The sequence below is a fragment of the Halichoerus grypus genome, chromosome 1, assembly GCF_964656455.1.
Source record: "Halichoerus grypus chromosome 1, mHalGry1.hap1.1, whole genome shotgun sequence".
NCBI lineage: Eukaryota > Metazoa > Chordata > Mammalia > Carnivora > Phocidae > Halichoerus > Halichoerus grypus.
Window position 1 is genome coordinate 161,263,604 of NC_135712.1, and position 13,350 is coordinate 161,276,953.

At 43.3% G+C, this 13,350-nt stretch overlaps 1 protein-coding gene across 2 annotated transcripts in view; it reads right to left on the bottom strand.

Moving 5' to 3' along the window:
- The window catches only part of ACAD9 (acyl-CoA dehydrogenase family member 9), a 45,072-nt gene extending 34,731 nt beyond the window's left edge, over positions 1-10,341 (bottom strand). Inside the window, exons 1-3 of one of the 2 annotated variants that reach the window (XM_036099696.2) lie at positions 10,132-10,268; positions 5,598-5,795; positions 5,003-5,096 (exon numbers count right to left, since the gene is read on the bottom strand). In XM_036099696.2, coding sequence (XP_035955589.1) covers positions 5,003-5,096; positions 5,598-5,687 — 184 coding nt within the window. In that variant the 5' untranslated portion in view covers positions 5,688-5,795; positions 10,132-10,268. Of the gene's footprint in view, positions 1-5,002; positions 5,097-5,597; positions 5,796-10,131 lie in introns of both variants that reach the window. The other variant, XM_036099695.2, reaches the window with a different exon arrangement.
- Between the last annotated feature and the right edge of the window lie 3,009 nt (positions 10,342-13,350).

Consider the following 13,350-nt stretch of genomic DNA (forward strand, 5'->3'; position numbering starts at 1 on the left):
ATTAAGAAAACTCAAGGCTCAAATGGTTTCACTGGTGAATTCTGCCAAATATTTAAGGAAGGAATCATACCAATTTTACATAAAGTCTTACAGGAACTTGAAGAGGAGGAAACACTTCCTAACTTAGTCTATGCGGCATTATTCTAATTAAAAATTGGATTGTCTGGTTTTTGTTTTTGTTTTTTTGCTATTGAGTTGCAGGAGTTCTCTGTATTAGGTATTAACCCCATATGTGATATACGGTTTTTACAAATATTTTCTCCCATTCCCTTAGGTGACGTGCATAAGTTTCTAAGTTTGCTATAGTCCCACATGTTGATTTTTGCTTTTGTTGACTGTACTTTCCATGTTTGTTTTGTTTTGTTCTGAACTGCTGTTGGCTGTGTCTGTGCCAAGGATGTGCCCCAGGTATAAACCTAAGGTCTTCTTAGGTCTTTCCTGAGTCTATGCCTTTCCCTGGGCACGTGTGGTGACTTTATAATTCCCCCTGTATATGTGGTTGCTTTGAATGTCCTTGTCTTCAATCTGCCTCCCAAAAGAGGAAAAAAAAAATGAAAGGGGGGGGACAAAAAAAGGCACAGCATCTTAAATCCGCTGGAAGTCACTTCGGCCACAAAGGTAAGGGCTTGCAACAATAAGAGAAGGTAGAAAAATGGCCTTTGCCTCTTGGTCTGTACCTCTGTGATCAGAAACAGTAATCAGAACACAGACCCCTAATATTTGATGGACAAGGTCTTTTTTTTTTTTTTTTTGCTACTCTGGCTCCCACAAGCCAAATACTAGCTGCTCCAGGAATAAGTGCACAGCTGCCTGCTTTCGGGCTGAAGGTGGGAGATGGGTAGCTGCTACTGTGCTCAGAGCTAACTGACCAAAATTAACTGCAATTTACTATCCATGCTCCCCTGGAAACTGCAAGCCTTCAACAGACTTGAGTTCCAAAAACAGTTACATTACATAGATTCTGCCATTGCAGTTGTTGTCTAGGTGGGGAGACAGATTCCTGGTGCTTCCTACTCTGCTACTGTCCCACAATCTTCTGGTAAATTTATTTTTGGCAAAGGTACCAAGTGTATTAAATGGGGAAAGGATAATCTTTTCAACAAATGTTGCTGGAGCAATTGGATAGTCATATGCAAAAAGTCCTGAAATTTTACCTCATGTCATATGTAAAATTAACTGGAAAGGGGTCATAAATCTGAATGTTGACAGTTAAAAATATGAACCTTCTAAAGGAAAATGAGACAAAAATCATCCTGACCTTAGGTTCAGCAGATTTCTTACATAAAATACAAAAAAAGAGAACCAGTGAAGAAAAAATTGCACTTCACATTAAAAACTTTTGCTAATAAAATGAAAAAAATCAAGCCACAGACTAGGAGAAAATTTTTGCTAAACTGGAGAGAAGACTTGTATCTAGAATAAAGACTTCCTATAGCTCAACAATAGTTAAGACAATCCCATTTTTTTAATGCATAAAATATTTGAAGGACATTTCACTAAAGAAGATATACTGATGGCAAATAAGCACACGGTAAGATGCCTACATTATTAGTTATTAGGGAAATGAAAATTATAACCACAATGAGATACCACAACACACCCATTAGAATGAGACTTGGAGTAACTGGAACTTTAATAACTGGTGGGAATGTAAAGTGGTAACCACTTTGGAAAACAGTTTGGCAGTTACTTAAAAAGTTAAACATGAACCTATCTTATAATCCAGATATTCCACTCCTTCATACCTCCCCAAGAGAAATGTGAGTATATGCCTGTCTACACCAGACTCATAGAAAAATATTCACAGTATCTTTTGTGATAGCTAAAATCTGGATACATACTGAATGTCAATTAATAGGTAAGCGAATAAACAAACTGTGGTACATCCAGACAAAGAAATACTACTCAGTGTTAAAAAGGAATGAACTAGGAGTGCCTGGGTGGCTTAGTCAGTTAAGCATCTGACTCTTGATTTCGGCTCAGGTCAGGATCTCAGGATTGTGAGACTGACCCCATGTTGGGCTCCATGCTGGGCGTGGAGCCTGCTTAAGATTCTCTCTCTCCCTCTGCCCCTCCCCCGCTAAAAAAAAGGGAATGAACTATTAGTACATGCAACATGGATAAACTCAAAATTATACCAGAAGCAGCTATGCAAAAACATATGTAATGTAGAATTCTATTTAAATAGAATTCCAGGAAATGCAAACTAATTTACAGTGACACAGAGCTGATCAGTGGTTGCCTGGGGACAGGTGGGGATGAGAAGGGGATGAGAAGGGCCTGAGAAAGCATTTAGGGGTAATGGATATGTTTATTAACTTGTATTGATGGCCCCTTGGGGGTACCTATGTTTTTTAAAGCAGAACATTATTATATTTGAATACGCAACTTCTATACAACCAAAAAGTAAAACATCACAGTAAAATGAGAGCACATGGTATTTCATTTGTAATGCATGGCAAATAGTTAACATCCTTAGTCATAAATGATCTCTTAGAAACCAGTAACAAAAACACTAATATTCTAAGGGAAATGAAAAAAAAAACCACAGAGGAAAATGAAATAACAAGTGATTAGTAACGTTTAAGGACATATGAAGATGACTAAACTGAACAGTAAGAAAAGCAATTTTTTTTGGAATACCACACTGTCAAATATTTAAACATTGACATGTAATGTTTGTACTGTTTAAGAAAACAGAAGTCTCATAAACAAACACTGGGAGACAAGATTGATGAGGACAATCTATACCATTTGGGGAAAATTTCTACTTTTGACTCAGAATATAAATTTTGGATATATTTAATTCCAATAAGGTGGAAATACTAGGACTATTTCAACAAATTAGCCAGAGAAATTTAAAATAATTTATATATAAAGCATGTAAGGGGCGCCTGGGTGGCTCAGTCGTTAAGCGACTGCCTTCGGCTCAGGTCATGATCCCAGGGCCCTGGGATTGAGCCCCACATCGGGCTCCCTGCTCTGCATGAAGCCTGCTTCTCCCTCTTCTACCCCCCCGCTTGTGTTCCCTCTCTCGCTGTGTCTCTCTCTGTCAAATAAATAAATAAAATCTTTTAAAAAAATAAAAAATAAATAAAGCATGTAACTGCCTAGAAAATTTGTACCTAATATATGGGTCCAAAAGACTACTAGCATAACAATGTGTTCATCAACATGGGGGTATATATATATCAAAATTTATTAAACACTATACTTTGAATAGGTGCAATAATCAATTATACCTCTGTAAAGCTTATGAAAACGCTGACAAATCAGAGAGTAAAAGTTTAAGTAAAAGAACAAGGAACTAAAAAAAAGATACAAGTAGGAAGATAACCACTAGAACAAAAACAGAAATATTTCTAAATAAAAGATATTTATACACAAGAAAGGGACTTTTAAAACCAGCAACAGAACAAGAGTTAGTGTGGGGAGGGGGGGTGCACACGGACAGAAATACTTCAAGGGGGTTCACAGGGCCAAAGCTATTTTAATAATAGTAAAATATTCTTTGCCTTTTTAATTCTAATTCTATCATGAGTGTACAATGGGGTTTTCCTGGAACTGTAAGAATTATATCACAGATTAAATGCAGAAAGTTATGAGAATCCAGCTGGATTCTACCTGGTTCTGGCTAGATTCTGATATCTGTTGTTACATATAATAATAAGCTGAATATTAAAAAGATCTGCAAAACTATAAAACCATACTCATTTTTTTTGTTTGTGAATAAATATTATTTCTCATTTAAAATATTGTTTCTGTTAACATGTACTGGGCTTTCATGATTTTTAAATAAAGTAATAAATGAACATAGTATTTTTTAAATTTCTCAGTTTTAATCTTCTAGCAGGGCACATATTCATAAATAAAACCCACATAAAGAAGATCCTGTGGGGGCGCCTGGGTGGCTCAGTCGTTAGGCGTCTGCCTTCGGCTCAGGTCATGATCCCAGGGTCCTGGGATCAAGCCCCGCATCGGGCTCCCTGCTCAGTGGGAAGCCTGCTTCTCCCTCTCCCACTCCCCCTGCTTGTGTTCCCTCTCGCTATATCTCTGTCAAATAAATAAATAAAATCTTAAAAAAAAAAAAAAAAAGAACCCTTTGGGGTCCTCAGTGCTAGAGAAATACTACTGTCAGTCAATCATCACTGAACTCCCCAGAGAGTTCCCTTGGCCAAGATGCAGCCCTGTCAAAGGACTGGCTGAATGGTCTAAAGGAGGGCTCTTCAGGCTAAACTGGTGCCCTCGACCTGCAGTCTGCAGGCTGCTAGATATTCCTGGTTCATAACAAGCTCAGAGAGAGCAAACCTTTAAAAACACTTACAGCAATTTTATATTGCCACACAACCAAGCACATGATCAACGGATTTATATTTTGTAGGTCTTTTTTTTTCCTTCCATTTTTCTAGTTGTTCATTTTACTGTATTTTACAAAAGTGTTGGTTTGCAACAGTCTGGAAATGTTTAAAAGCGATCACTCACCACATATACATTGAGAAACACTGAACTAGGTGTCTTCTAATTAAATAGCAATTGGGATGATTCTTTTTTTTTAATTCTTTATTTAAATTCACTTTAATTAACCTACAGTGTATTAGTTTCAGAGGTGGAATTCAGTGATTCATCAGTTGTACTTAACACCCAGTGCTCATTACATCAAGTGCCCTCCTTAATGCCCATCACCCAGTTACCCCAAACCCCCACCTACCTCCCCTCCAGCAACCCTCAGTGTGTTTCCTAGAGTTAAGAGTCTCTTATGGTTTGTCTCCCTGATTTTGTTTGATTTTATTTTTCTTCCCTCCCGCAATGTTCATCTGTTTTCTTTCTTAAATTTCAAAGCAAGTGGGATGATTCTTAAAGCAAAATATTTTCAATAGATATTATTTCTACATGATTAATGACATTCAAGAGAGCTTCCCCGATGTATACTGCTTCTAATGTATATATCAAATCAACTGTCCTTAAAATGGAAATTAATAATGATAAAGAAGATCATACATACCCTCTTCAGTGAAGAATTTTTCTACAGGTCCCACAAACTGATTGATTTCATTAAGTTCATCTTGGCTAACTTCTGGAAACGGGAAAACTTCTTTCTAAAAATGATAAACATTTACTAAAAATTTAATTTTTAGCAACCTCCCATCATGGTAATATCAGTCAAAAGGGGAGGAAACAGAGTTGCTAGATTCCGTATGTGGCACTCACTGACGGAAGTAGAATGCAGATCCTGGAACCACCGAGACGGATCTTCTGCCCAGCTTTCCCTATCAGTAACAAGTTCCACTGAGTGTCCCATGAAACAAAGAGCCCTAACATTTCAAAGCCCTGGGTTCTGTTCCCTGATTTGCACTGCAGCCTGCTAACTGGGTGGCCTTAGCCAAACCCCTTCCCCTCTCCACGCTTCCACTGTCCTACCCATAACATGCAGGTAAATATTTACTCAAGGGTGTGGGGAGGATTGTGAAAGGCAATAGGATAGGAAAGCTCTCTACTGAAATGTAAAATTCTACGCTGGTTATTTTGGGAGTTCGAAGATGCTGCACTGACAAGAATACATGGTGGTGACGAGGCCTCCCATCTCGCCAGGTTCTCACCTGGCTACGCACTCCATCCTCCGTCCCTCCTGTTCCGAGGACATCTACTCGCAGGAGATCACTGCAGGAGACCCAGCTGTTGAGCCACATCAACCTGAATTCAACTCTGGCTCTACCACTTATATGTATGACTTGGCCTTTCTCAGGGTCAGCTTCCCTCTCCTCAGAAGGGGAGGCTCAAAAGAGATAAGGTGTGTCCTAGAATATGAAGAAGCTGTTAATTATTTGTATAAGACACTGGCTCTGCTCTCATTTCTGCCTCACAGCCTGGAAAAGAGCTGAGCTTCAAGTCTGTCTCAAACTGTTAAATGGCCAATGTTTCTGGCTGACCTAGGATTCCTCACTAGGCCATCATTATATGTTGCCTAAAATCCTCCTGCTGTGTCCTTAGCTCCTCTGGCTTTCTGGGTTCCTGCTACCCCTGCAGTTGCCAGAACAGCTCAAGGACTTGGATGAGTACTTGGATTTGGTCTCACAACAGCTGAGAAGTGATGTCCCAGGCCACAGGCTGCCAGCCCCCAGGAGCCCTGCCTCTCCTCATGGCACCTCCCACCGAGTGTTCAAGAAAGGTCTTCAAAGCAGAGGAGTCCTCAGTCTTCCCCCGCTAGCCCCTTGTGTATCTAGTCAGCCACTGAAGCCTGTCCACTCTAGTAACATGCTCGCAAGTCTGTTTTCTCCTCTCAGGACCCAGGACTACAGGCTTGTGGTGGGTCCCTATCCAAAAGTGACAGCAGACTTAAAGGAATTCCTGCCCCCCAACCCTGCCCTGGGCCACCCCTGACCCTACCCTCAAGATGGTCTAGACGGAAAATATGCTGAGACTTTCATCACTCTACAGCCTCTCAGAACAAAGCCAGCTGCTTAGCTGAACATACAGAGGTTCAACCCAGGCCCTTCAGAGCTTCACTGGCTCCTGTGGGCTTGTGCAACAGGTGGTGTTAGAGGAAGATGATTCCCTTCTGATACCAGTGAGCACACCAGGTGAGAAGAGATGAGCCTGGCAACTAGTTGGCCCTCACCTACAACCAAAGGGTAACTGCTGCAGGAAGAGAGAGCTCAAGTGCATATAAGAACAAATCTCTGACAGCAATGTTCAAAAACCCAGTGGGGTGCCTCAGGGGTGCTGGGCTTGATTTCTATCAACGGTTTTTAAATTTTTTGAAGCAGTGGAACCGGTTTCTCAAATAAGTCTACTACAGAAGCCAAATACGTAAAACAGGTAAAAGCCGAGCTGCTAAGTTTGAGGCTGTGGGTGGGAAGGTCACCCAAATGCCTCCCATTCAACTCCCCACTGGCCCCTGCAGTAACCCCTGGGACATTTCCAGGAATAGCAAGGGGCCAACCGAGGGCAGTGTGACAGCTATAGGTCTAGAGGACCTTGAAGGTTTTTCTTTTTCAGAGATTCTAAGCACGTCAGATGCCATGTTCCTGCTCAAACCGCAGTAATGCTATGAATGAGAGGATGTCAGCTTGAATCAGGGCAGTAGCACTGGGGGGGCTTAAAAGTGGTCAGATTCTAAATATATCCCAAAGGTAGAGAAAACAGGATTTGCTGTTGGCTTAGACGTGGATTACAAGAATAAGAGGCATCCAAGGGGACTCCAGGTGCTTGGCCTGAACAAGTGGGACAACGGAGCCACCACCATCGACGATAAAGATGACTGGGGGGAGGAGCAAGATTGGGTGGTAACACCAGGAACTCAGTTTCAGATACGCTAAATCTGAGGTGCCGATTAGACATCTAAGTGGAGCTTTTGGGTAGAAAGGTAGACATCAAGAGCCTGGAGTTCAGGTGAGAAATCTGAGCTGGAGAAATATATTAGAGTCGTCAGGATACCGATGATATTTAAAGCCACAATACTAAATTAGATTAAAGGAAGAGTTGTGGATAAAAAGAGAAGTCTATAGACTGAGCCTCAGAAAACCCCAACTTTGAAACACAGAACCATACATACAGAGAACAAACTAATGGGTGCGAGAGGAGAAGGAGGTAGGAGGATGGGAAAAATGGGTGAAGACAAGTGGGAAGTACAGGCTTCCTGGGATGAAAAGGTACAGCATAGGGAATCTAGTCAATGGTACTGTGACAGTGTTGTACGGTGACAGGTGGCAGCTACACTTGTGATGAGCCTAAGTATAGACTTGTCAAATGACTATGTTGTACACCTGCAACTAATGTAACATTGTGTGTCAACCATATTTCAATTAAAAAAAGAAAAAAGTTTCAACTGAAACTAATATAATAACACTGTATGCTAACTATACTGGAGTGTATAATGCTAAGTGAAATAAGCCAGTCAGGGAAGACAAATACCGTATGATTGCACTAATATGTGGAATTTAAGAAACAAATGAGCAAAGAGGAAAAAAGAGAGAGACAAACTAAGACTCTTTTTAAAGATTTTACTTATTTAAGAGACAGAGGGAACTAGAGAGAGAGAGAGTGCGCACAGAGAGGGAGAGTGGGAGGGAGAAGCAGACTCCCTGCTGAGCAGGGAGCCCACCGCAGGACTCAATCCCAGAACCCTGGGATCATGTCCTGAGCCAAAGGCAGATGCTTAACCAACTGAGCCACCCAGGCGCCCCAAGAAAGACACTCTTAACTGAAGAGAACAGATGGTTGCCAGAGCATAGGTGAGTGGAGGAATGCGAAATAGGTGAAGGGGAATTAGAGTACACTTACATGATAAGCACTGAATAATGATTAGAATTGTTGAATAACTATATTGTACACCTCAAACTAATGTACCACTGTATGCTAACTACACTGGAATTAAAAATTAAAAACAATTAAAAAAAAAGAAAATTCCCAACTCTGACTGGGCTAATCAGAAAGACCGGCCAACGTTTAGAGGTTAAGGAGCCAAGAAAGAACCAGCATAGGAGACTGAGAAGGATCAGCCAATGAAGTCAACAGAAAAGCCAGGAGAGAATGGTTTTTTAGAAGCCAGGAATGATGAACTGTGTCAAGGAAGATGAGAACAGACCACTAGATTTGACAACATGGAGGTCACTAACTGACCTCACAAGAGAGCAGCTTTAGCAGAATGTTAAGGACAAAAGCTGGAATGGTCTGAGTTCAAGATGCAGCAGAGAGGGAACAATCACTGATGTAGATGAGAAAGGAGAGAATTACTGGATCAATGCCCTTGAGTAGGTGAGAAGGCATGGGGTCTAGTGATCAGGCTGGTTTTTGCTAAGAGTAGATAGTAGATAGTAGATAGTTCATCCATAGCAATCGAGTGTAGACCCTAGGGGCACACATGTGGGGAGGAGGGGTAAATTCGGTGGTGGAGGTTCTCCTTTGACTGCATGTACTTCCTCAGTGAAACAAGAAGCCAAGCTGATGGGTAAGTGAGGATGGGGGACATGGTACATGAAGCTTGGAGAAAAAGAAGCATGAAAGATTTGTGTTTTTTCACCAATGTGCTGGAAGGCATGATGGACGTTCCAGGACCGAGTGCCCCAATAGCCCCAGGTTCTGGGAAAAATGGTTTCTCAAACGTTAAAAACGGGCTTTGCACTTCCTAGCAGGGCAAGCCACTCTGAGTTTCAACTTCTGCACCTGTATCGCCTGACTGATTAGAGGAACAGTCTAAGAAAAGCCAGAGAATAACTCCTTAAAACAACACAGTACCAGCCAACATTTCAGCCTACCTCAAAACATTTTAAACACATTTTTTTTCCTTTGCTTTGCACGGCACTTTTAGGGGAGGGCAAGTACCACTTTTACTATTTTGTAGATTTGTAAACTCAGGCACAGGAAAGTGAAATGAGTAACTCAAGGTCACAGACTACTAAGTGGTGAAGCCGGCAAACATTACCTATTCTGCTGCCTCTTGCACCGACACGGTACCTGACAGTTTAAAAAGCATTTCCGCGCACTGCAAATCTCATTTTACAACTCATCTGTGAGGCAGAACATATAACTAGCTTCATTTTAAGGCTGAAAGAACTGAGGCTGAAAGTCACAGAACCAAGGTCAAATCCATTAACAAGAGGATGACGAGTGCTCGATGAGTGCCGCCTACTGAGTAACAGCTAGGTTACTACTGGGTTCTACCACCTACGGAAGGGACCGGGTGTGGAAGGCGCCTTGGAGCCTGCCTGCTGAGGCAAGGTGAGGCGCTGGAACTCAAGCTGTGAAAGCTAAGGAGCCGCTGGAAACGGACAGGAGAGCGCTACGGTCACGGTCTGAGCTGTTTAGGTAACGAGAGGAAGCCCCGCCCATTTCCGGGGCAGAACGCTGAGTTGAGGGTTGCCCAGTGACCACCTCGCCTAGGGTTTCCCAAATTGACCTAACAAGAATTAGCTGTCAGAACTGTAGACTGAGTGTCAGGGCCCCGTAAAGGGCTCTTCCCTTTCCCTGGAAAGATTCTAGTGGGACTCAGGAACTTGGGAGTTTTAGCACACCCCCCGCCTGGCGGGCGTATTTGTCAGCCAGGTGTGGGGACTCTCACTTCGACCCCTCTTTCCTTGCTAAATGGCAAAACGCGGGAGGCAAGAGCGAGGGTCGGCCAGCGCTCGGCGTTACCTTCTCGATTTTGCCCAGGAAGAGCTCCTTGGCGAAAGCTCGGCTCGGCGGACTAGTGCGCAGCAGGCGCCGGCTCGTGGCGAAAGCCACCAGAGCGCGGGAGGCACGCGCCGCTACCGCCCTGCGCAAGAAGAGGGCCGCGACACCCATGCTGCCCGACGTGGCCATCCAAGCGCCCACAAGTCTTAAAGCCTCAGTCACATTCACCCTACAGGCGCCTCCCGATGACGCCACTGGCCTGGGCCACGCCCCTGGCTTGCGCCACCCCTCCCGTCGCCATTGCGCTTGCGCGGCCTCCCATGAGCCGGGGGTGTAAAGGGGGAGGTCGAAGGGGCGGGCCGGCGCCATGTTGCCAGCTTCTAGCTGGGCTGTTAATGGCAGCGGGAAGGGCTTTAATTTCAAGTACTGGTGGGTGGCTGCGTCAGTGCCGGCAGGGGGAAACTTCTCAGCGCTCGGGAGCCGAAGCGGAGGCCCAGCTGTCTCCACTTGCTTTCCTGCTGCCAGTTGGGGCAACGAGGACGTGGCAAATCCAAGGAAAAGGACGTGGGAGGGGGATTCATAATACTGGTTATCTCTGGAGGGGAACTCAGTAGCGTAATGTTGTGTTTTTTAAGTGGATTTGTGAGGATTCCTTTTGATTCATAGCTTTCATGTATGTTACATATACTTATTTTGGAAGGGGAAAATAAAAGGCTTGTTCTGCCAGAAAGAGGTCTGGGTAGAATCCTGAGTCACAACTATGGGAAATGTTGAGGGAGAAGGCAAGCTGAGGACAAAACACAAGCTGATACCCCGCAACCCCCACAAACTGCCCCCCCCCCCCGAGGTGGGATCTGTGTGACATTCCTCAGGCACTCCTGGCTGCCCTAAAGCGAAGGGAAGGAAAAACAACTGGTTAATTTATAGAGATTAGTCCTATTAAGACAGGAGTCTCCCTCAGTTTACAAATGTCTTAGTGATTTACAAGAAAAAAAGCATTCTTATCAATAACCTAACTTCCTAACTTACTAATTTTAATGTAGATAAAATTCAATGTCCTTATAACCTGCAGCCCATTGACAAAAACTTGAGGCAGGCAGAGTATAACGTTCCTTCAGGAAGCTCCCAACGGTCTAAACGTTAATGCCTCGCTAGAGGGAAAACCAACCTTGGTTTGAGAACAGCCAGGCCTCAGGTTTCCTGTGAGTCTTTAGCATAGGAAAATCCTTTTGAAACTTCTCTGATCTTTACTTCCCCCAACCCCAAAGTATATAATCAGTTCCTCCTCAGAATCCCACGGCAGCAGCTCTTTTCTGCCCACAGGTCCTGTCCCTGTGCTTTAATAAAACCACCTTTTTGCACAAAAGACATCTCAAGAATTCCTTCTTGGCCATCCGCTCCGGACCTCACTTACATTCCAAAACTACATCAAGAAACACCAACTTAAAAGGCAGGCGGAGGAAGAGAAACTACGGAGGGAACCAAGAAGGGGTGTGTACCTTGGGGTGGGAGGGAAAGGCCATGGAGCCCAGGTAGGAGGGCCCCGGCAACCCCCCAGCGCTGCATGGCCAGGCCCAGCGATACCTGACCAGGGGCAAGTGGGCGCTCTCTAATGGTCTTACGTCAGCCTCTTCCAGGAAGATTTCTTCTCGTTGTGCTTGTATTTACTACAATATTGGAAACAGCTTTCTGCCTCCGTCATGTTGGTGAGGTTTTGGAATATAGGTGAGGTTCAGTGGCGTGATGTCTGGAGCCGACGACTAAGAAAGAATTCTTGAGACATCTTTGGTGCAAAACGGTGGTTTATTAAAGCACAGGGACAGGACCTGTGGACAGAAAGAGCCACGGCCCCGGGGTTGTGAGCGGTGGCTGATTATATACTATGAAGTTGGGGGAAGGCAAGGAAAAAGGGAGGTTTCCAAAGAACTTTCATATGCTAAAGAGGACCTACTAGATACCAGAAGCCTTGCCATTGTCAAGTTAAGGTTGTTTACCCCTCTAGTAAGGCATTAACATTAAGATAGTTGGGAACTTCCTGGAGGAACATTACACTCTGCCCACTTCAAGTATCTGTCGATGGGCTGCAGGTTATAAAGACAATTTACATTCCCTTCTGGAAGCTATTGCTAAGGCTTTTGTAAGTAAACTGAGGGAGACTCATGTCTTTTAGGATTGTGATCTCTACAAGTTAACTATTTGTTTTTTTCTCTCCATAGCTGTAGGGCAGCCAGGAGTGCCTGAGGAATGTCACTTACATCCTATGGGAGGGGGGGCTGTGGGGTGTCAGCTTCTCCGTTGTCCTCAGCTTGCCTTCTGTTCCCTCATCAATGTGAACTCCTGGAGAACAGTGGGAAATCTGTCATCTCATCGCGCTTTGCCAGCTCGGCCCAATAAAAGGTTAACTTGATGACAACATCAGGGGGAAAAGAGCTCAAAGACTTTTTTGGTTGCATAATATTTGCAAGCGTCTTCTGCAGTCTGCTATCTGTTCATCTTTAACTTTGAAAGGTCTGACAGATTCTTTCTTCATCGGTGTTCAATACTTGCTGATTTCAGCACTTGGCTTCACTAGAAGGCTTTTGGAAACACCTGCCTTTGAATTAATCCCACAGGCAAAACAAGAAGTGAGATTACAAAAACTGGGTTTCAAGGTTGCGCTGGTGTATGTTTTTGCCAAAACTTGTAGTCCTATCATTCAACCAGATAATCTCTCAGGTCCTGTTTAGTGTACAGACGTCTCCCTATATTAAGCAAGTGAGAAATTTAGTGGCACACAGTTTCCAAAACAAAAATTGGGGAAAATTAAAGGCATAGGTAGTCTAGTAGCATGTACAGTGGAAGAAGAGTTTTGGAGTTCTACTACTTTGCCAGTTTCTAAGTCCAGTTTTCTCATCTGTAAAAATGAGTATAATACCCCTTATCTCACAGGACTTGTGGGGATTAAAATAATAGGAAAACATCTAGCACAGCAAATGATCAATGGTTGTACTATGTGATTCTCATCTCACACTTGAGGATCAGCCTCTGAGAAAAAGGATGCTACTTTTAAACAGTTTGCTTGAGACATAGAATTTCCTATATTCGGTGTTTGAAACACTCCGAGTAGCTCTGAATGTTCTTCCTGTATGATCACATCAACACAACTGATTCCCATATGTAACTTAACCAGCAAATAAGCTGACACTCTTCTGTGGCTGTAATGTTAGTGTTAGTATATCAAGATGCTTGGCTTTAGCTCTC